The following is a 21,765-nucleotide window of genomic DNA, read 5'->3' as shown; positions in this document are numbered from 1 at the left end:
ACAGTTAAACAAGTACTTTGGTTCTGGCTTCACGAAGGAAGACACAAACAATCTCCCGGAAATACTAGGGGACCGAGGATCTAGTGGGAGGAACTGAAGGGAATCCACATTAATCAGAACATTATGTTAGGTAAACTGTTGGGACTGTAGGCAGATGAATCCCCAGGGCCAGATGGTCTGCATCCCAGAGTACTCTAGGAGGTGGCCCTAGTTATCGTGGATACATTGGTGATCATTTTTCAATGTTCTCTCGACTCTGGATCAGTTACTGTGGACTGAAGGGTAGCCAATGTAATTCCAATTTTTAAGAAAGGAGTTAGAGAAAACATAGAAACATAGAAAATAGGTGCAGGAGTCGGTCATTCGGCCCTTCGAGCCTGCACCACCATTCAATATAATCATGGCCGATCATCCAACTCAGTATCCTGTACCTGCCTTCTCTCCATATCCCCTGATATCTTTAGCCACAAGGGCCACATCTGACTCCCTCTTAAATATAGCCAATGAACTGGCCTCAACTACCTTCTGTGGCAGAGAATTCCAGAGATTCACCACTCTCTTTGTGAAAACATGTTTTTCTCATTTCGGTCCTAAAAGATTTCCCCCTTATCCTTAAACTGTGACCCCTTGTTCTGGACTTCCCCAACATCGGGAACATTCTTCCTGCATCTAGCCTGTCCAACCCCTTAAGAATTTAGTAAGTTTAATGTTTAAAAACGGGGAATTATAGACCAGTTAACCTTACATCGGTAGTGGGGAAGATGCTGGAGTCAATTATGAAAGATGTTATAGCAGTGCATTTGGAAACCAGTGACGGGATTGGTCAATGTCAGCATGCATTTATGAAGGGAAATTATGCTTTACTAATCTTTTGGAATATTTTGATGATGTAACAAGTAGAATGGATAAGGAAGAGCTAGTGGATGTGGTGTGGCTGGACTTTCAAAAAGCCTTTGACAAGGTCCCACACAAGAGATTAGTGTGCAAAATTAGAGCATAAGACATTGGGGATAGTGTATTGACATGGATGGAGAACTGGTTGGCAGGTAGGAGGAGGTGCAACGAGACCTGGGTGTGCTTGTACATCAGTCACTGAAAGTAAGAATGCAGGGTACAGCAGGCAGTGAAGAAAGCCAATACATTCTTCATTGCGAGAGGATTTGAGTTTGGGAGCAAGGAAGTCCTACTGCAGTTGGATAGGTCTCTGGTGAGAGCGCACCTGGAGTATTGTGTGCGATTATGGTCTCCTAATTTGATGAAGGACATTATTGCTATTGAGAGAGTGCAGCATAGGTTCACCAGGTTAATTCACGGGATGGCGGGACCGACGTATGATGAAAGAATGTGTCGACTGGGCTTGTATTCGCTGGAATTTAGAAGAATGAGAGGGGATAATATAAAAACATATAAAATTCTTAGAGGACAGGGTACCTGCAGGAAAAATGGTCCCGATGTTGGGGGAGTCCAGAACCAGGAGTCACAGTTTAAGAATAAAGGGTAGGACTGAGATGAAGAAAAACATTTCACCCAGAGAGCAGTGAACCTGTGGAATTCTCTGCCACAGAAGGCAGTGGAGGCCAATTCACTGGATGTTTTCAAGAGAGATTTAGATTTAGCACTTCGGGCTAGGGGAATGAAGGATTATGGGGAAAGTTTAGATTGGGATACAGATTTTGGACAATCAGCCATGATCATATTGAATGGTGGTGCTGACTCGAAAGGCCGAGTGGCCTACTCCTGCACTTATTTTCTATGTTTCTTTGTTTAAGCCCTTTGTCGCAACAGGCCCTTTGGATCATGCCTCATCCTCCTGTATTCCAACAAATACTGTACTTGCATGCCCAACCTCTCCCTGTAGCTCAGGCATTCTAGTCCTGTCAGCATGCTCATAAACCTTCTCTGCACCCTTTCCAGCTTTACAACATCTTTCCTATGATAGACACAAATGCTCTAGTAACGAAGCGAGTCAGGCAGCATCTCTGGTGACAATGGATATGTGATGTTTAAGGGGAATTAAAATGGTTAGCAACCGAGAGATCCAGTAGGCCTTGGCATAAAAGTTCAGCAAAATGGTCAACTTAGATAGACAAGGACTGATTAGGGATGGTCCACATGGTTTTGTAGGTGGGAGGTTGTCTCTCACAACTCTGATTGAGTTTTTTGAAGATGTGACCATGTGACAGGTCACAGAGTGATAAAGTAATATAGTGTGGAAACAGGCCATTCTGCCCACCTCGCCCATATCAGCCAACAATGTCCCATCTACCCTAGTACCATTTAACTGCGCTTGGTCCATAAACCTCCAAACCTATCCTATCCATGTATCTGTCCAACTTCAACAAGCTTGTACTCAAGGCGGTGGTTCAAGACATCGTGGATGCATTGGTGATCATTTGCCAATGTTCTATAGATTTTGGATAAATTCCGGTGTATTGGAGGGTAGCTAATGTTATCCCACTTTTTAACAAACGAGGTAGAGAACAGCAGGGATTTATAGACCAGTTAACCTGACATCAGTGGTGGGGAAGATGCTGGTGTCAATTATCAACAATATAATAGCGGCGCATTTGGATAGCAGTAGTAGGATCGGTCCAAGTCAGCATGGATTTACGAAGGGGAAATCATGCTTGACTAATCTTCGACAATTTTTTGAGGATGTAACAAATAAAATGGACAAGGGAGAGCCAGTGGATGTAGTGTACCTGAACTTTCAGAAAGCATTTGATAAGGTTCCACATAAGGAAATGAGTGGGCAAAACTAAACCACATGATATTGGGGGTAGAGTGCTGGCATGGATAGAAAATTGGTTGGAAGACAGGAATCAAAGAGTGGAGACGAACAGGTGTCTTTCAGGATGGCAGGCAGTGACTCGTGAGGTACCACAAGGCTCGGTGCTGGGACATCAATGATTTAGTTGAAGGGATTCAAAGTAACATTAGCAAATTTGCAGATGACACAAAGCTGGTGGCAGTGTGAACTGTGAGGAGGATGCTATGAGAATACAGGGTGACTTGGACAGGTTGGGTGAGTGGGCAGATGCATGGCAGATGCAGTATAATGTGGATAAATGTGAGGTTATCCACTTTGGTAGCAAAAACAGGAAGGCAGATTATTATCTAAATGGTGTCAAGTTGGAAAAAGGGGAAGTACAGCGGGATCTGGGGGTCCTTGGTCATCAGTCAATGAAAGTAAGAATGCAGCTACAGCAGGCAGTGAAGAAAGCGAATCACATATTGGCCTTTATAACAAGATGAGTTGAGTATTAGAGCAAAGTGGTCCATCTGCAGTTATATAGGACCTGAGTGAGACCACACCTGGAGTATTGTGTGCAGTTTTGGACCCCCAATTTGAGCAAGGACATTCTTGCTATTGAGGGAGTGCAGCGTAGGTTTACAAGGTTAATTCCCGGGATGGCGGGGCTGTCATATGCTGAGGGAATGGAGTGGCTGGGCTTGTATACTCTGGAATTTAGAAGGATGAAAAGGGATCGTGTTGAAACATTTAAGATTATTAAGGGTTTGGATAAGCTAGAGGCAGGAAACATGTTCCCGATGTTGGGGGAGTCCAGAACCAGGGGACAGTTTTAGAATAAGGGGTAAGGCATTTCGAACAGAGATGATGAAACACTTTTTCACGCAGAAAGTTGTGAGTTTGTGAAATTCTCTGCCTCAGAAGGCAGTGGAGGCTGATTCACTGGATGCATTCAAAAGAGAATTAGATTGAGCTCTTAGGGCTAGCGGAATCAAGGGATATGGGGTGAAGGCAGGAATGGGGGTACAGATTGTGGATGATTAGCCTTGATCACATTGAAAGGCTGTGCTGGCTCAAAGGGCCGAATGGCCCACCTATTGACTATGTATCTAAGGTTCTGCATGGGAGGCTGCTCTGGAGGGGTAGATACCATGGGATTCGAGGAGTGATAGCTGAATGAATAGAAAATTGGCTTCATGGAAGAAAGCAGAGCATGTTGGTGGAGGTTGCATTTCAGACTGGAAGCCTGTGACTAGTGGTGTGTGTCAGGGTTCGGTGCTTGCTCTGATTTATCCAGGTCTTTCCTTGTTTGGTGTTGGATCCATTGCTGTTTGTCATCTATATCAATGATTTAGATGAGAATGTACAAGGCATGGTCCCACTCAGCCGGGTGTAGTGGGTGCAAACCAGCCTCATGGGGCTTCTACTCTGTGAAGTTTGGACCTTCCAGTGGCTGACAAATAGGTTATTCAACCGTGGACAGTCTTGTCCAATGAGGAGTGGATCCAGGAGTCTTTAACCACCCCTACAGTGAGTGACCAGCTGTGGTGCTTCATGGCAACAGATACACAGGCAGCTGGAACTTGGAGTACATCACCATGCCACATGTCAGTGGTAGTCACAGATAACGTTTGGCCTGTGTGTAACTGTTCTAGCCGCACCAGAGTAATGTAACTGTCCGAGTCTAATAAAGCTAATGTATTTTGGCCATTAGAGGGTGTACACTCAGGGTGGCTATCCTTTCATCTGACCCCCCCTTGGAAGGCGCAAACTGCCAGCCACAGTTTGGACTGGCTCAAGAGGTGTCCTGGGTCTCCAAACATAGGCTCATCCTCGAGTTCTGGTCATTAGGGGGCACTCCTGCCTGCTAGCTGAGCCAGTCAGCACTCTCTCCCTCCAGTGTAGAGCAGGGCTTTTGCTCATGCAGGGACCCCAAGCTAGGGCTCGGAGAGCTTGGGCTCATTCAACACTGACAATAATCTCCCCATAAAGTTGACCTTAGATAATGATCCATTACCACACAATCCACAGATCAGTCCCTGCATTGTGTGAGGAGCCAATGCACTCTTGCTCATATTCTCCAGTAATGTGGTGTCAGTCATGACACTGGATCAAGAATGGACACACACACACACAGGCAAACTCATCCAATGGGCTTTATTTCAGGAGACAAAGCAAGATGATATCTAGAACCAATCCTGTGACTTAATCCCCTCTGAGCTGCGTGATTTATAAGGGGAATGTCGGTAGGACTGGGTTAATTGGACCAATGACCCTTAATTGGGCATGGATGTGGCTCTTCTCAGACTGAAGAAGGGTCTTGACCCGAAACGTCACCTATTCCTTTGCTCCCTGTCTACCTGCCATAAGATTGAAGACTGTTTTGAATTGGAATAGGTCTGATTGTACTTAATTGGGCAAAGCAAATTACAATGTCATTAGGCAGCAGCTAGTGAGGGTAGTTGTTATTGGGTAAATCCACAGCTGACATGTTGGAGGCAGCTGATCAAAGTGCAGGTTCAGCATGTTCCAGTAAGGAGGAGGGATAAGGACGGCAAGGTAATGGAACCATGGATGACCAAGGAGATTGTAACTTGGTCAGGAAGAAAAAGGAAGCGTACGTCAGGTTTAAGCAGGTGGCATCAGACCTTCAGTAAGTGTCTACTTTTAAGTTTCTGGAAACCCGAAAATAAAACTTAAATGTTTACAACTTTGAATGTTGTTTCATTCACATAGATGAACATCTCTACTGTGGGAAAAATATCTTTGCCGCAATCTTTTAGAGAATGTACCTTATTTTTTCCTCTTTTACCAGGATGTCCATTGCATTCAGTCCTATCTGTCATATTTTTATGATGAACACACTGCAAAATATAACTGATTTAAGAATATAAAATCAATTTTTTGTCGCAGTCTTTCAAATTATAGAGTATCTTCCTCAAATAAAACACCAAAAAAATACTTTTTCAGTCTAACGCATTGATTTTAAACCTTCGTGACAGTTTCGTGAAGTGATTTTCAGCGAGAATGGTAACCTTCACATAACTTTTCACCAACTTCCTCTAAAAGAATATTAACTTCAGATGGTAGACAAAAATGCTGGAGAAACTAAGCGAGTGAGGCAGCATCTATGGAGCAAAGGAAATAGCCAACTTTACGGGCCGAAACCCTTCAGATTAATAGGCAGAGGCATACTGTTCATTTATCAATGACAATTGATATAATGGTTATTATTGTATTGTTTTACACATAATGAGCATTAAAAACTCGTGTGACGGATATGACTCAGCATGGTGGAGATGATCAAGTTTGGGAGGGTCATGTGATGGAGATGACTAAAACTATCTTTAGGGCTAGGGCTGGGGTTGGGGATAGGACTGGGGTTGGGGCTGGGGATAGGGCTGTGATTGGGGCTGGGCTGGGGTTGAGGCTGGGGTTGGGGCTGGGGTTGGGGTTAGGGTTAGGGCTGGGTTGGGGCTGGGGCTGGGGTTAGGGCTGGGCTGGGGCTGGGGTTGGGGGGGGGCTGCGGCTTGGGTTGGGGCTGGGGATAGGGCTGGGGTTGGGCCTGGGCTGAGGCTGGGGCTGGGGTTGAGGCTGGGGTTGGGGCTGAGGCTGGGGTTAGGGCTGAGGTTGGGGTTGGGGTTAGGGCTGGGGTTAGTTTGATGTTCGGGTTTGGGTTGGGGTTAGGGCTGGGGTTGGGCTGAGGGCTGAGGCTGAGGTGGGGGTTAGGGCTGGGGTTGGGGTTAGGGCTGGGTTAGTTTGGTGTTAGGGTTGGGTTGGGGCTGGGGTTGGGGTTAGGGCTGAGGCTGGGGTTAGGGCTGGGGCTGGGGTTAGGGCTGGGCTGAGGTTGGGGTTAGGGCTGGGGTTATTTTGGTGTTAGGGTTGGGTTGGGGCTGGGTTTGGGGTTAGGGCTGGGGCTGGGGTTGGGGCTGGGGTTGGGGCTTGTGCTGGTGATGGGGCTGGGGCTACTTACCACCGATCTCCAGCTCCAGCAGCTCCAGATCCTTCTCCAGCCGGACACAAAGCCGTTGCATCTTCCCGTGACCCGATGTCCCTCTCCACGCCCGGCCCTCTTCAGCCCTTGTGGGGGGGGGGGGGGGGGGGGGAAACAAGGGCTGAAGAGGGCCGGGCGTGGAGAGGGACATTGGGTCACGGGAAGATGCGATGGCTGCGATGGCTTTGTGTGCGGATGGAGACTGTGGGTTACGTTGCGGAGATTAACATGATGGGAATGGTGGCCCAAGCCTTTAGTCCAAGATGGCCTCGTCGGAAGGGCATGCTTGGCCATATCATTTCCCGAATGGCATATGGCACGATTTGTTCTCCAGATAATTTTCTAAGAGTTGAGCACCGTTCGGAGATGACGCCGAGTAAAGGTATGTACCTGCTATGCAGCAGAAAACTGAGTTTTCACACGCTTCTCGTCCCGCGAATCAGGAGAAATTCACAAGGTAGGGGACTTTTGAATTTGCGGTCTTTGTGGTCGGAAGTTCATGTCTATTCTATTTATAGCCATGCGGGACGGCTCAACAAATGTGCGTGATGATAAATGTCTCCAATCAACGGGACAACAATTTTTTGCAAAAATGTTAAGATTTATAATTTTATCAAAAATAGAAGAATTTATTTAAGGGGGATAAATATTTGAATTATTAATACCTACCGTTTAAAAGTATTTTCATTTTAGATAGATCCCCCATTAAATAAATATGCCGAAAAAAATGCTGGAGAAACTCAGTGAAAACTCTGAAACTCTTCGGCCAGAAACGTTGCCTATTTCCTTCGCACCATAGATGCTGCCGCACCCACTGAGTTTCTCCAGCATTTTTGTCTACCTTCGATTTTCCACCATCTGCAGTTCCTTCTTGAACAAATAAATGGGATAGAATTACAAATTTTCCTTAAATACAGCATCAAAGTTGCGGGACACCTAAGTAGACACTTACTGAATCACCCATATGATATTATAATCAGGCATATTATGAGGAATATAAAGTGAGTAAGAAAAATCTCATGTGTGTGTTTAGAAGGGCCAAATGGTCCCATGAAATGTCATTGTCAGTCAGATTAAGGAAAATCCCAAAGCTTTTCATGACTATGTTAAAAACAAGACGGTGACCAGTGAGAAGTAGGATGATGAAGAATAAAGATGTTATCAATGCCTGGAGTTGGAGGATATAGGTGAGGTGCTAAATTACTTCACATCTGTATACACCGTGGAGATGAACTTGGTGGACAGTGAGATCAGGGTGGACAATACAAATATGCTGGGGAGATTTGCGATTGAGAAGAAGGAGGTGCTGAGGGTCTTGAAGAGCGTTAAGGTGAATGTCCCTACACCTGATGGGATCTATCCCAGGTTATTGGGGGAGGCAGGAGAGGATCTTTGTTTCATCTCCAGCCACAGGTAAGAACCTGGAGCACTGGGGAGCGGCCAATGTTGTTCCTTTGTTTGAGAAGGAAAGTAGAGAGCATCCAGCAAATTATAGACTGGTGATCCTGACGTCAGTGGTTGGGAAACCTTTGGAGAGAAATCTTTGATACTCCTATTTGGAAGAGATCGGCTAATTAGGGTTGCCCGCATAGCCTTGTACGCAGCAGTTTGTGTCTTACTATCTTGATTGAGGTGTTTGTGGTGATGAAGGATATTGATGGTGGTGGTTATTGTACACATGGATTTTAGTAAGGTTTTTAATTATATCCATCAGGTTGTGCTAATCCAGATGATTAAAATGCACAGGATTCACGGTGATCCGGTCGTATTATATATTTATTTATTTTTATTTATCATTAGCAAATATACAAAAATAGAACCAACGGCATATAAAATTATACAGTTATTATACAGCTTCAATTTTCACTTTTTAGCTTTGAGTTGGAGGAAAAGAAAGGAGAAAAAGCAAGAAAGAGAAAAAGTGAAATGTGCAAAGATAGAACCCCTAGACTAAAAAAAGTAGTGTAGCCAAAGAGTGAATAAAAGAAAGAAAGAAGAGAGGAATAGAAAAAACATTAAAATAAATAGACAAAAAGAAAAAGAGAGAAAAAAGTAGTGTTGCTCCATACTATCCTTGTAATAAATCAATGAATGGTGTCCATGTCTTGGAAAAATGATCTGTTTTTTCTGCCAAGACAAGTCAAATATTTTCAAGATGTAGTGTCTCAGACATGTTTATAATCCACATCTTAAGAGTAGGGACTGATGTACGTTTCCAAAATTTAAATATTATTTTCTTCGCCGTTATCAGGCCATAATTAACTAAACGTCTTTGAAATGGTGATAGCTCAGAACAGGCTTCTGAAGTACCTAGAGTGATCAGTTCCGTGTCGGGATCCAATTTTTATTGTGTTTTTGAAAACATTTCAAAAAATCCTCTGCAGAAATTATGTAACTTTATATAAGAGGCAAAGGAATGGGTTAAAGTTGCTTCCTGAAGAAGACATTTATCACAAATAGGGGATACATTTGGAAAAATCGTATTCAGTTTAGACTTTGAATAATAGTCTATGTAGTATTTTAAATTGAATTAACGAATGCCTAATGTTAAGCGAACAGTTGTGTATATATAGGTTTTCCTCCCATCTGTCCTTTAAAATTTTTTAGGCCAAGCTCATCTTCCCAGACTCTTCTAATTACTTCTGACGATGGGATTTCTCTATTTATAAGGGTGTAATACAGATATGATATTAACTTGTTTGAATCCGAGTTTCTATTCATACATTCGTCTAGTGTGTCTGGCAGCATAGATTGATAGTCTTGAATATGTGATTTCAGATAGTCTCGTATTGGAAGGTATCTAAAATATTGACTGCCTTTCAGATGATATTTCGACTGTAATTCTTGAAATGAGAGAAGAGTTCCCATCTCATAAAGATCTCCGAGTTTTTTCATTCCTAATCTTTCCCAAAGTGTGAACGTTTTGTCTAAAATAGACAGCTTGAATGAAGGGTTGTTGGCAATTGGTGAGAGAAGAGATCAATTTCTCAGTTTAAGGGTTGACTTCACTTGTCTCCAGATTCGTAGGGTACTGTGGATAATCGGATTTGTCTCATATAGTGTTTTCTTTAAATTTATTGGAGAGAGAAGAATCACGCCTCTATTAAACGGCGAACACTCCGGTCTCTCCATTATTAACCATTCTACCTTTTGGCATGTGTTGTTCATCCAATAGATTACGTTTTTAATATTCGTAGCCAAATAATAGTATAAAAAATTGGGGAGAGCCAGCCCACCAATTTCTTTGGGTTTGCATAGATATCGTTTATGGATTCTATGTGTTTTATAGTCCCAAATAAAGTTTGTGATCAGAGAATCAAGGTTTTTAAAAAAAAGTTTTAGGAAGATAAATCAGTATTGATTGAAATAATTACAAGATTTGTGGAAGGAAGATCATCTTTATGGCGTTTATTCTGCCTATGAGAGACATCGGAAACGTTTTCCAAAATTGAGTATTGGCATTTAGTTTGGTGATTAAGGGAGGAAAGTTTGTTTAAAATAGAGAAGTGTATTTTCTAGTTACGTGAACGCCAAGATATTTAAATTTTTCCGTAGCAATTCTAAAAGGGAATTTTAAGAGGTGAGTCGGCTCTTGAGGTTTTATTGACATAATTTCATTACATTAAATTTATTCTATATCGTGAAAAGGAACCGAATTCCTCTATAAACTTTCGTATATTTGGAATGCTAACTTGAGAGTTGGTGATATAAAGTAATACATAATCTGCATTTAATGATATTTTATTATTGGAATATTTAGTGTTATAGCCGTCAATATTCGTTCATCTCCTCCCTCTGCCCCCTACCTCCCTAACTATTGATTCCCTTACACCTCCTCAACCAGTTTTCTAACATATTCCCTCTCACTCTGACCTGGTAATTGCTGGAAATTCCGCCCCCCCCAATCGGGTGGATAATAACTATATTTTAAATATAAACCAATACATTGACCATTACCTAGAATTATTAAATATCATATCTATTAGGTATTAGATAAAAATAAATGGGTTAGTATTAGGTTTTAGATTAAAATAGACGTAGTATGTTTGTTAGTATTTTATGTGATAATAATGGCTTTAATTATATATTTTGTTAGTGTATTATATCATAACCATACGTTTAAATTGTTTTCAATGCTGAATATTTCAAAGTTCTTGAACGCTTTCCTCGTAAACACAGGGACCTTGAACAGTCATCCACACTTACATTCCAATCTATCTCTGATAAGTATGTCTAGACTTAACCGCCTATGATCCTGTCGGCCATCTTATTTGCAGGTATTTAGATATATTTTTATATTTCAAAAAAACAGATGATGTCAGTCTACACCTTATAAACACATATAAAAGGTGTAAGTTAAACACACGCTTTAACACAGATTCAGTGAAAGTTCAGTTGGACATCCCCTACTAATCATACAGATTATTTCTTATCTACCTATCCCTTTACGTCCTTTTTTAACTCTTGCGCATATTTAAATGCATCTTCTGGGTCGATAAAGAAACGCTCCAATCCTCCGTATGTGACCCTTAATTTGGCAGGATACATCATTCCATATTTTAAGTCTGGGATGTCTTTGAGAATAACACGTGTCTTGGTGAAAAGTGTTCGCTTCTTGACAACTTCTGCTGGATAGTCTCTGAAGATTCTTATATTTTCTCCTTCAAACGTCAGGATTGCAGTGCTTAACACTTTCTTCATGATATCTTCTAGAACTGATAGTTCATGTAGTTTAAGAATAATTTGTCTTGGTGGGGCACCAGCTCCTGATCGGGCTCTCTGGACTCGATGTGCCTGATCAATTTTAGGTCTCTCAGGCAGATTAAATACCTTTTGGAGTAAGTTGGCAGTGAAGACCTGAGAATCTTTTCAAGTTTCCTTCCCTTCCTTCACTCCAACAATTCCTAAGTTTTGACGTCTGGACCGGGCTTCAAGATCTAGGCATTTGTCGGTCATTCTGGTCAGTTGCCCAGAAACATGGTCTAGATCTATCTTCAGTCTTTGCATTGTGTCAGAGATGTCCGTAGTGGTAACTTCGAGTTCTCCGATAGCGTTGTTTTGTTTTTTTGAAGTGTGGAGAATGGGCTCCAACTTTTTGCTAATATCTTCTTCGACCCGTTTAATTTCTCCTTTCAAAACAGTGTTTACCTCTTCGATGTGAACTTGTAGAATGTCAATTTTTCCACAAATTTCTTTATTCCTACCATCAAGTTTTGTTTCTAGATTTCAAGCTTTTCAGTCAGAATTTCTCCAAAGTCTTTTGCCATAGCCCGTCTTAAAGTTTCTTCCTGTTCTTGTGTTTTCTTTTCCATGGCAGAAATAAGTCCTTCTTCCTCAGATTCTCCAGAAGATTTTCCAGAAGTTTCTTTGTCTTGAAGAGCCTGCAGTCAGGTTCTTTGTCTGGTCTGGGGTTGAGAAGGCAGAAACCGTTTACTCATTTCAAATACCGGTATCCAGTCGGGTATGTGTTATGCGTCGTTTTCTGACGTCGGGCATCTGCCGGTAGGTGTTTTTCATTCGGTCCGTTTTTCTTTTCAGGTATTTTAACGGGTTTGAACGTGTTTTTCGCAGCGGAGCTAAAAAGGAGCGCCTCTTACTTATCCATGGCGCCACCGGAAGTGATTCGGTTGTATGAATGCAGAACTGGCTTATTCGTAGAAGACAGAGGGTTGTGGTGAAAGGAAGATTTTCGGGCTAGAGATCTGTGAGCGGTACAGTTCCGCAGGGACCTCTGCTGTTTGTGTGTAAGGGTTTCGATACGAAACGCCACCTATTCCTTTCCTCCAGAGATGCTGCCTGAACCGCAGAGTTACTCCAGCATTTTGTGTCTACATATACATACACAGACATACACACACATGCATACACACACATATACCGACAACACCAACATTGGAGGAGTTGCAGACAGAGCAAAGGGCCATCAGAAGCACGGGTATAGATCAATTCCTGAAACGGGCGGAGAAATGGCAGGTGGAATTGAATCCGATCAAGTGTGAGGTGCTGAACTTTGGGAGGATTGTAAGAGGAGTATACAGATAATAGCAAACCCCTTACAGCATTGATGTGTAGAGGGATCTTGGGAGTCCAAGTCTATAGCTTACTGAAAGTGGCAGCTTAAGTCGAGATGGTGGTGAAGACTCCTTATGAGGTATAAGGAGTTTTTCTGAGTTGGTTCCATTTAACTTAACTCCCCCAAACCCTCCTTTGTTTCTAGTTATATCTGTTTCATCAATGAAGTATGAGGATTGCCAAAGATTATTACAAAGTATTCATTGAAAATCACATTTTCATGAGTAAGAGCCACATTGATGACAGTGCTGGCAGAATGCATGAACTGAAACTGAATCCGCATTGTCCTTGGACAATATAAGGAATGTATCTTTGAAGAATCAATATGCTTGGTTTGGGTTTGTTTAGTTCAGAGACCATGCATGGAAACAGGCCCTTTGACCCACACGGACCATCGATCACTGTAAACAAATTCTATATTAATCCAGTTTTGCATCCTACCCAATAGAGACAATTTACAGAAGCCAATTACCTACAAACCTGCCAATCTTTGGAATGTGGGAGGAAATTGGAACAACCGGAGAAAATCTATGTAATCACAGGGAAACGTGCAAACTCCACAGATAGGGTGCTATAAGGCAGCAGCTCTACCGCATCTCCATTGTACTGCCCCTAATGTTCCTCAATGGAAAGGCGTAATTCACATAGAGCACTCAGATATTCTTCATTATTGTGATCGATCTCCAAGGCCTTCACAAAGTATTCAATAGCTTTCGGCTTGTCTCCATCCATCTGATGCAGTAACCCTTTGACACCAAGGGCCGTGCTGTCACGTTGATCCTTGCACAATTTCCCATCTGCCCACTTCTCCAATTTTTCATAGCACTTTTTCCGTTCTTTTGAGTCATACTCAACCTTCAGTCCTTTCTTGAATAGGCTCATCGAATTGGATTCAGATCTTCTCTGGTATTGTTCAAAACACCCAGCCTTGAAACATATTACCTGTAAGTTTTCTGGACGAATGTCTTCTAATTTCAGCAGTTCACTGTAAATCTCCTTTGCATTGGAATACTCTCCATTTCTTACACAAATGTCTGCGAAATCCAGTTGTGATTTAATTGCTGACCTTGGACGGTGTTTAAATGCCATTCCAAAATGATACTTGCATTGACTGAACAACTGTGTTTTTTGTTGAAATTCAGGATTGCGAGGGTTTTTGCTACGACGATTGTCGATCAGTTCAAGTAATTTAGTTCTGTAACACATTGCAATTTGGTCATGCAAAAAGGCAGAATGTGGAGTTATTTCTAATGCTTTCTTCAGCAGCTGGACAGATTTCTCTAAAACTCCTTCTTTTCTGTAAAATTTGGCTGCATAACGAAGCACATAAGGAAAATCAGGGGTTTTCTGCAACGCTTGTTCAATTAATTTATTTGCATCCTCTTTTTGCTTGCACTCTCTTAGTTTCAGAGCCAGCAGCACCATGGCCATTGAATCATCTGGATCTAGCTCCAGTACACGCCGCAGATACTTCACTGACTGATTCCGTTCATGATTTTCTTGGGTTCCAGAAAATGCTTCCAGACGAAACAGAGCAGTTGCTTTGCCCATGATCCACTCTGTATTGTTAGGATCTTTCTCCAGAGCTTCCTCAAAACATTTATTTGCCTCCTCATAGTATTGAGATGCCGATCTCAACAATGACCACCCCTTCTCCCCATACACTTCAGGTATCATTGCTGTATAGCGAGGACCATCAGTGAGCGGTTTACAGATCATCTCCAGCTTGTCGAGGTAGGACTGGGCCTTGTCCAGTTGTCCCATGTGGTAATGCACCCAGGCATAGTTTCCATAGGTGATGATGCTGTTTCTTTCAAATGCATCTTTGTGGTTCTCCCTCAGAATCTTTTCAGCTTCCTTTAAGTTTTGAATAGCTTCCTCACTGTTGCCTTGCAGGCAGTTTACAAAAGCGAGTTGGTTGTAGGATGCAGCTTGATATTCGACAGCGATATTGATAGAATCTTGTAATCTGTACACCATATCATCCAGGTCAATGGTGTCCTTCTGTGGGCTCCACGTGAAGTGACACTGAAGCTGATCGAGCTTCTCTTTCAGCAAAGTCCTTGGTGTGCTGCTGTAAGAGAATAAAACTCATCAAAGTCCATCTCACAGCAGCTGAGGCAGGTCTGTCTTTTCATGCAGTTTCTATTGCTAAGGCTTCAAAAAAACATTACATATTTAGGTCGTAACAGCTGATCAGATGGGCGTTATCATTTCGGATGAGTAACACAGTGTCAAGAACAAGTGAGTTTGGTATTCGAAAAAACGCAAGGAATCATAGGATCTGTCAATGGTTATTTGAGGGGAAAAAATCGAACGGGGGTGCCAGGTAGCGGGAGAAACATAAAAACATAGAAAATAGGTGCAGGAGGAGGCCATTCGGCCCTTCGAGCCAGCACCGCCATTCATTGTGATCATGGCTGATCGTCCACAATCAATAACCCGTGCCAGCCTTTATCCCCATATCCCTTGATTCCACTAGCCCTAGAGCTCTATCTAACTCTCTCTTAAATCCATCCAGTGATTGGCCTCCACTGCCCTCTTTGGCAGGGAATTCCATAAATTCACAACTCTCTGGGTGAAAACGTTTTTTCTCACCTCAGTCTTAAATGACTTCCCCTTTATTCTAAGACTGTGGCCCCTGGTTCTGGACTCGCCCAACATTGGGAACATTTTTCCTGCATCTAGCTTGTCCAGTCCTTTTATAATATTATATGTTTCTATAAGATACCCCCTCATCCTTCTAAACTCCAGTGAAAACAATCCTAGTCTTTTCAATCTTTCCTCATATGACAGTCCCGCCATCCCAGGGAACAATCTCGTGAAGCAACGCTGCACTGCCTCAATCACAAGGATGTACTTCCTCAAATTAGGAGACCAAAACTGTACACAATACTCCAGATGTTGTCTCATCAGAGCCCTGTACAACTGCAGAAGAACCTCTTTACTCCAATACTGAAATCCTCTTGTTATGAAGGCCAACATTCCATTAGCTTTCTTCACAGCCTGCTGTACCTGTAAGCCAACTTTCAGTGACCGATGTACAAGGACGCCCAGGTCTCGCTGCACCTCCTTCCCCCTTACCTAACCTAACCCCCTTTGAGATAATAATCTGCCCCCTTGTTTTTGCCGCCAAAGTGGATAACCTCACATTTATCTATATTATACTGCATCTGCCACGCATCTGCCCACTCACTCAACCTGTCCAGGTCACCCTGCAACCTCCTAACATCCTCTTCACAGCTCACTCTGCCACCCAGCTTTGTGTCATCCGCAAACTTGCTAGTGTTGCTCCTAATTCCCTCTTCCAAATCATTAATACATATGGTAAACAGTTACGGCCCCAACACCGAGCCTTGCGACACTCCACTCGCCACTGCCTGCCATTCTGAAAAGGACCCGTTCACTCCTACTCTTTGATTCCAGCCTGCCAACCAATTTTCTATCCATGCCAACACCCTACCCCAATACCATGTGCTCTAATGTTAGTCACTAGTCTCCCGTGCGTGACCTTATCAAAGGCTTTCTGAAAGTCTAGATACACTACATCCACTGGCACCCCTTCATCCATTTTACTTGTCACATCCTCAAAAAATTCCAGAAGATTAGTTTAAATTCCAGAAGTTACCATGTATGTATACACTGTAAATGGCTCGAGGGAGTACAGAGAAGGTTCACCAGAATGATTCCTGGGATGGCGGGACTTTCATATGAAGAAAGACTGGATAGACTCGGCTAGAATTTAGAAGATTGAGGGGGGATCTTATAGAAACTTACAAAATTCTTAAGCGGTTGGACAGACTAGATGCAGGAAGATTGTTCCCGATGTTGGGAAGTCCAGAACAAGAGGTCACAGTTTAACGATAAGGGGCAAGTTTTTTAGGACCAAGATGAGAAGAAAAAATGTCACACAGAGAGTGGTGAATCTCTGGAATTCTCTGCCACAGAAGGTAGTTGAGGCCAGTCCATTGGATATATTTAAGAGGGAGTTAGATGTGGCCCTTGTGGCTAAAGGGATCAGGGGGTATGGAGAGAAGGCAGGTACAGGATACTGAGTTGGATGATCAGCCATGATCATATTGAATGGGGGTGCAGGCTCGAAGGGCCGAATGGCCTACTCCTGCACTTATTTTCTATGTTTCTATGATTGTAGTCATGTCTTGTCTTTCTGCTGACTGTATTTAACATGCGACAAAAAGCTTTTCTCTGTAGACGTAATAAACTCAATTCCTTGTATTTAACTATTGAGTCCAGTTGGTTATAACCACTGTGACCTGTGGTCATATGGTGAAATGGTTTATTCCCTTCTGGGCCTGCCTTCCATTCGTAAGATCACAAGTTTGTAAACCATCATAATCAGAGGTGACCTCATAATGTGCCTGGCCGGTGACCTCACAGTGAACTGCATCCGTAACCATGAGAGACGGGCTCCATTTCATCTGTCAACTTGAAGTGGGTGCACCAAACCCATTCTGCCAGGCATTGAAACAGCCGGCAGCTACTAGAGGTCGAAACTGACTCAGCGGATCTTATTCTTAAACTGTGACCCCTGGTTCTGGACTCCCCCCCATATCGGGGACATAGGGACGTGGGGCTCTTCTGGCACCTCTGAGCTTTTCTTTATAGAAACATAGAAACATAGAAATTAGGTGCAGGAGTAGGCCATTCGGCCCTTCGAGCCTGCACCACGTTTCAATATGATCATGGCTGATCATCCAACTCAGTATCCCGTACCTGCCTTCTCGCCATACCCTCTGATCCCCTTACCCACAAGGGCCACATCTAACTCCCTCTTAAATATAGCCAATGAACTGGCCTCGACTACTCTCTGTGGCAGAGAGTTCCAGAGATTCACCACTCTCTGTGTGAAAAAAGTTCTTCTCATCTCGGTTTTAAAGGATTTCCCCCTTATCCTTAAGCTGTGACCCCTTGTCCTGGACTTCCCCAACATTGGGAGCAATCTTCCTGCATCTAGCCTGTCCAACCCCTTAAGAATTTTGTAAGTTTCTATAAGATCCCCTCTCAATCTCCTAAATTCTAGAGAGTATAAACCAAGTCTATCCAGTCTTTCTTCATAAGACAGTCCTGACATCCCAGTAATCAGTCTGGTGAACCTTCTCTGCACTCCCTCTATGGCAATAATGTCCTTCCTCAGATTTGGAGACCAAAACTGTACGCAATACTCCAGGTGTGGTCTCACCAAGACCCTGTACAACTGCAGTAGAACCTCCCTGCTCCTATACTCAAATCCTTTTGCTATGAAAGCTAACATACCATTCGCTTTCTTCACTGCCTGCTGCACCTGCATGCCTACTTTCAATGACTGGTGTACCATGACACCCAGGTCTCGCTGCATCTCCCCTTTTCCTAGTCGGCCACCATTTAGATAATAGTCTGCTTTCCTGTTTTTGCCACCAAAATGGATAGCCTCACATTTATCCACATTATCCTGCATCTGCCAAACATTTGCCCACTCACCCAGCCTATCCAAGTCATCTTGCAGTCTCCTAGCATCCTCCTCACAGCTAACACTGCCCCCCAGCTTAGTGTCATCCGCAAACTTGGAGATATTGCCTTCAATTCCCTCATCCAGATCATTAATATATATTGTAAATAGCTGGGGTCCCAGCACTGAGCCTTGCGGTACCCCACTAGTCACTGCCTGCCATTGTGAAAAGGACCCGTTTACTCCTACTCTTTGCTTCCTGTTTGCCAGTCAGTTCTCTATCCACATCAATACTGAACCCCCAATGCCATGTGCTATAAGTTTGTATACTAATCTCTTATGTGGGACATGGTGAAAGCCTTCTGGAAGTCCAGATACACCACATCCACTGGTTCTCCCCTATCCACGCTACTAGTTACATCCTCGAAAAATTCTATAAGATTTGTCAGACATGATTTACCTTTTGTAAATCCATGCTGACTTTGTCCAATGATTTCACCACTTTCCAAATGTGCTGCTATCCCATCTTTAATAACTGACTCTAGCAGTTTCCCCACTACCGATGTTAGACTAACTGGTCTGTAATTCCCCGTTTTCTCTCTCCCTCCCTTCTTAAAAAAGTGGGGTTACGTTTGCTACCCGCCAATCCTCAGGAACTACTCCAGAATCTAAAGAGTTTTGAAAGATTATTACTAATGCATCCACTATTTCTGGAGCTACTTCCTTAAGTACTCTGGGATGCAGCCTATCTGGCCCTGGGGATTTATCAGCCTTTAATCCATTCAATTTACCCAACACCACTTCCCGGCTAACCTGGATTTCACTCAATTCCTCCAACTCCTTTGACCCGCGGTCCCCTGCTATTTCCGGCAGATTATTTATGTCTTCCTTAGTGAAGATGGAACCAAAGTAGTTATTCAATTGGTCCGCCATATCCTTGTTCCCCATGATCAACTCACCTGTTTCTGACTGCAATGGACCTACATTTGTTTTAACTAATCTCTTTCTTTTCACATATCTATAAAAACTTTTGCAGTCAGTTTTTATGTTCCCTGCCAGTTTTCTTTCATAATCTATTTTTCCTTTCATAATTAATCCCTTTGTCCTCCTCTGCTGATCTCTGAATTTCTCCCAGTCCTCCGGTATGCTGCTTTTTCTGGCTAATTTGTACGCATTATCCTTCGCTTTGATACTATCCCTGATTTCCCTTGTTATCCACGGATGTACTACCTTCCCTGATTTATTCTTTTGCCAAACTGGGATGAACAATTTTTGTAGTTCATCCATGCAGTCTTTAAATGTCTTCCATTGCATATCCCTTTTAGAATTAATTGCCAGTCAATCTTGGCCAATTCACGTCTCATACCCTCAAAGTTACCTTTCTTTAAGTTCAGAACCATTGTTTCTGAATTAACAATGTCACTCTCCATCCTAATGAAGAACTCAACCATATTATGGTCACTCTTGCCCAAGGGGGCACGTACAACAAGACTGCTAACTAACCCTTCCTCGTTACTCAATACCCAGTCTAAAATAGCCTGCTCTCTCGTTGGTTCCTCTACATGTTGATTTAGATAACTATCCCGCATACATTCCAAGAAATCCTCTTCCTCAGCACCCCTGCCAATTTGATTCACCCAATCTATATGTAGATTGAAGTCACCCATTATAACTGTTTTGCCTTTGTCGCACGCATTTCTAATTTCCTGTTTGATACCATCTCCAACTTCACTACTACTGTTAGGTGGTCTGTACACAACACCCACCAGCGTTTTCTGCCCCTTAGTGTTTCGCAGCTCTACCCATACTGATTCCACATCCTCCAAACTAATGTCCTTCCTTTCCATTGCGTTAATCTCCTCTCTAATCAGTAACGCTACCCCACCTCCTTTTCCTTTCTCTCTATCCCTCCTGAATATTGAATATCCCTGGATGTTCAGCTCCCAGCCTTGGTCACCCTGGAGCCATGTCTCCGTGATCTCAACTATATCATAGTCATTAATAGCTATCTGCACATTCAACTCATCCACCTTATTACGAATGCTCCTTGCATTGAGACACAAAGCCTTCAGGCTTGTTTTTACAACACTCTTACCCCTTATACAATTATGTTGAAAAGTGGCCCTTTTTGATTTTTGCCCGGGTTTTGTCTGCCTGCCACTTTTACTTTTCACCTTGCTACCTATTGCTTCTACCCTCATTTTACACCCCTCTGTCTCTAAGCTCACACATTTAAGAAACCCTTTCCCTTTAACTCCATCCTCCACTATCCCATTCGACACCCCAACCCCTTATTCAGTTTAAAGCCACCCGTGTAGCAGTGGCAAACCTGCCTGCCAGAATGCTGGTCCCACACCTGTTAAGATGCAATCCGTCCCTTTTGTACAGTTCCCCCTTACCCCAAAACAGATCCCAGTGATCTAAGAATCTAAATCCCTGCCCCGTGCACCAGTTCCTCAGCCACACGTTCAGGTCCCGTATCTCCCTGTTCCTGCTCTCGCCAGCACGAGGAACTGGAAGCAAACCGGAGATAACAACCCTGGAGGTCCTGCTTTTCAGCATTTTTCCGAGCTCTCTAAAGTCACGCTGCAGAATATTCATCCCCTTCTTTCCGACATCGTTTGTGCCGACATGCACAACCACTTCCGGCTGTTCACCTTCGCCCTTGAGGATTTTCTGCACTCTGTCCGTGACATCCTGGATCCTGGCACCAGGAAGGCAGCACACCATCCTCGCATCCCGTCTGTTGCCGCAGAAACCCCTGTTCGTACCTCTCACAATGGAGTCTCCCACTACAATGGCATTGCCTGCCTTAGGCCTTTTTGGTTTTGGCTCAACAGCCCTATTCGCATCGCTAGCCAGTCCGCCGCTCAGTGTAAACACGTCTTCTGTCCCAACAGCTTCTAAGCGGGTGAACCTGTTCACAAGAGGTACACCACCCGGGGACGTTGGCATTTCATGCTTCCCTCCCTTTCTCACTGTCTCCCACCTTCTCTCTTCCAGTACCATAGGTGTAACAATCGTACTGTAGGACTTGTCGAGGAACGACTCCGTTTCTCAGACGAACCGGAGGTCATCCACTTGCTTCTCCAGTTCCCCAACACGGCCCTTCAGGAGCTCTACCTGGATGCACTTCTCGCATTTGTAGCAGCCAGAGGCACCAGCGGTGTCCTTGACCTCCCACATACTGCAAGTATCGCACTGAATCAGCTTGCCTGACATCTCCTTCTTTCGTCTCTACCTCTCAAGCGTATTGCGTGGTCTCCTCTCCTCAGCCTCCTCGCCGAAGACTCTCGAGCCAAAGACTGACACTTTTCTCACAGGGCACTTCCCTCACAAGGCCGCTCACTCACTGCCGCTCGCTAAGAGCCGTCTTGCTTACCAAATTCTTCACTTTTCAACTGTTTTCCCGGCACTGACTCACTTCTCTCCTCCCACTTGGGCTAGAGCCAATCAGTCGTATCTCTTGCTAATAATAAGGGGTAAGCCATTTAGAACGGA

General features: G+C 43.5%; 1 protein-coding gene across 4 annotated transcripts in view; it reads right to left on the bottom strand.

Annotated features, from left to right (window-relative positions):
* LOC129694778 (interferon-induced protein with tetratricopeptide repeats 5-like) overlaps positions 1-21,765 on the bottom strand; it is a 39,361-nt gene that overhangs the window by 3,565 nt on the left and 14,031 nt on the right. The window contains exon 2 of one of the 4 annotated variants that reach the window (XM_055631540.1): positions 7,420-14,892. The exons of 2 other annotated variants lie outside the window; for them this stretch is intronic. In XM_055631540.1, the coding sequence (XP_055487515.1) occupies positions 13,431-14,892 (1,462 nt within the window). In that variant the 3' untranslated portion in view covers positions 7,420-13,430. Of the gene's footprint in view, positions 1-7,419; positions 14,893-21,765 lie in introns of those variants that run through there. One more of the 4 variants, XM_055631541.1, reaches the window with a different exon arrangement.

The sequence above is a fragment of the Leucoraja erinacea genome, unplaced genomic scaffold (genome assembly GCF_028641065.1).
Source record: "Leucoraja erinacea ecotype New England unplaced genomic scaffold, Leri_hhj_1 Leri_797S, whole genome shotgun sequence".
Lineage (NCBI taxonomy): Eukaryota > Metazoa > Chordata > Chondrichthyes > Rajiformes > Rajidae > Leucoraja > Leucoraja erinaceus.
This window is presented reverse-complemented; position numbering and strand designations above follow the sequence as displayed.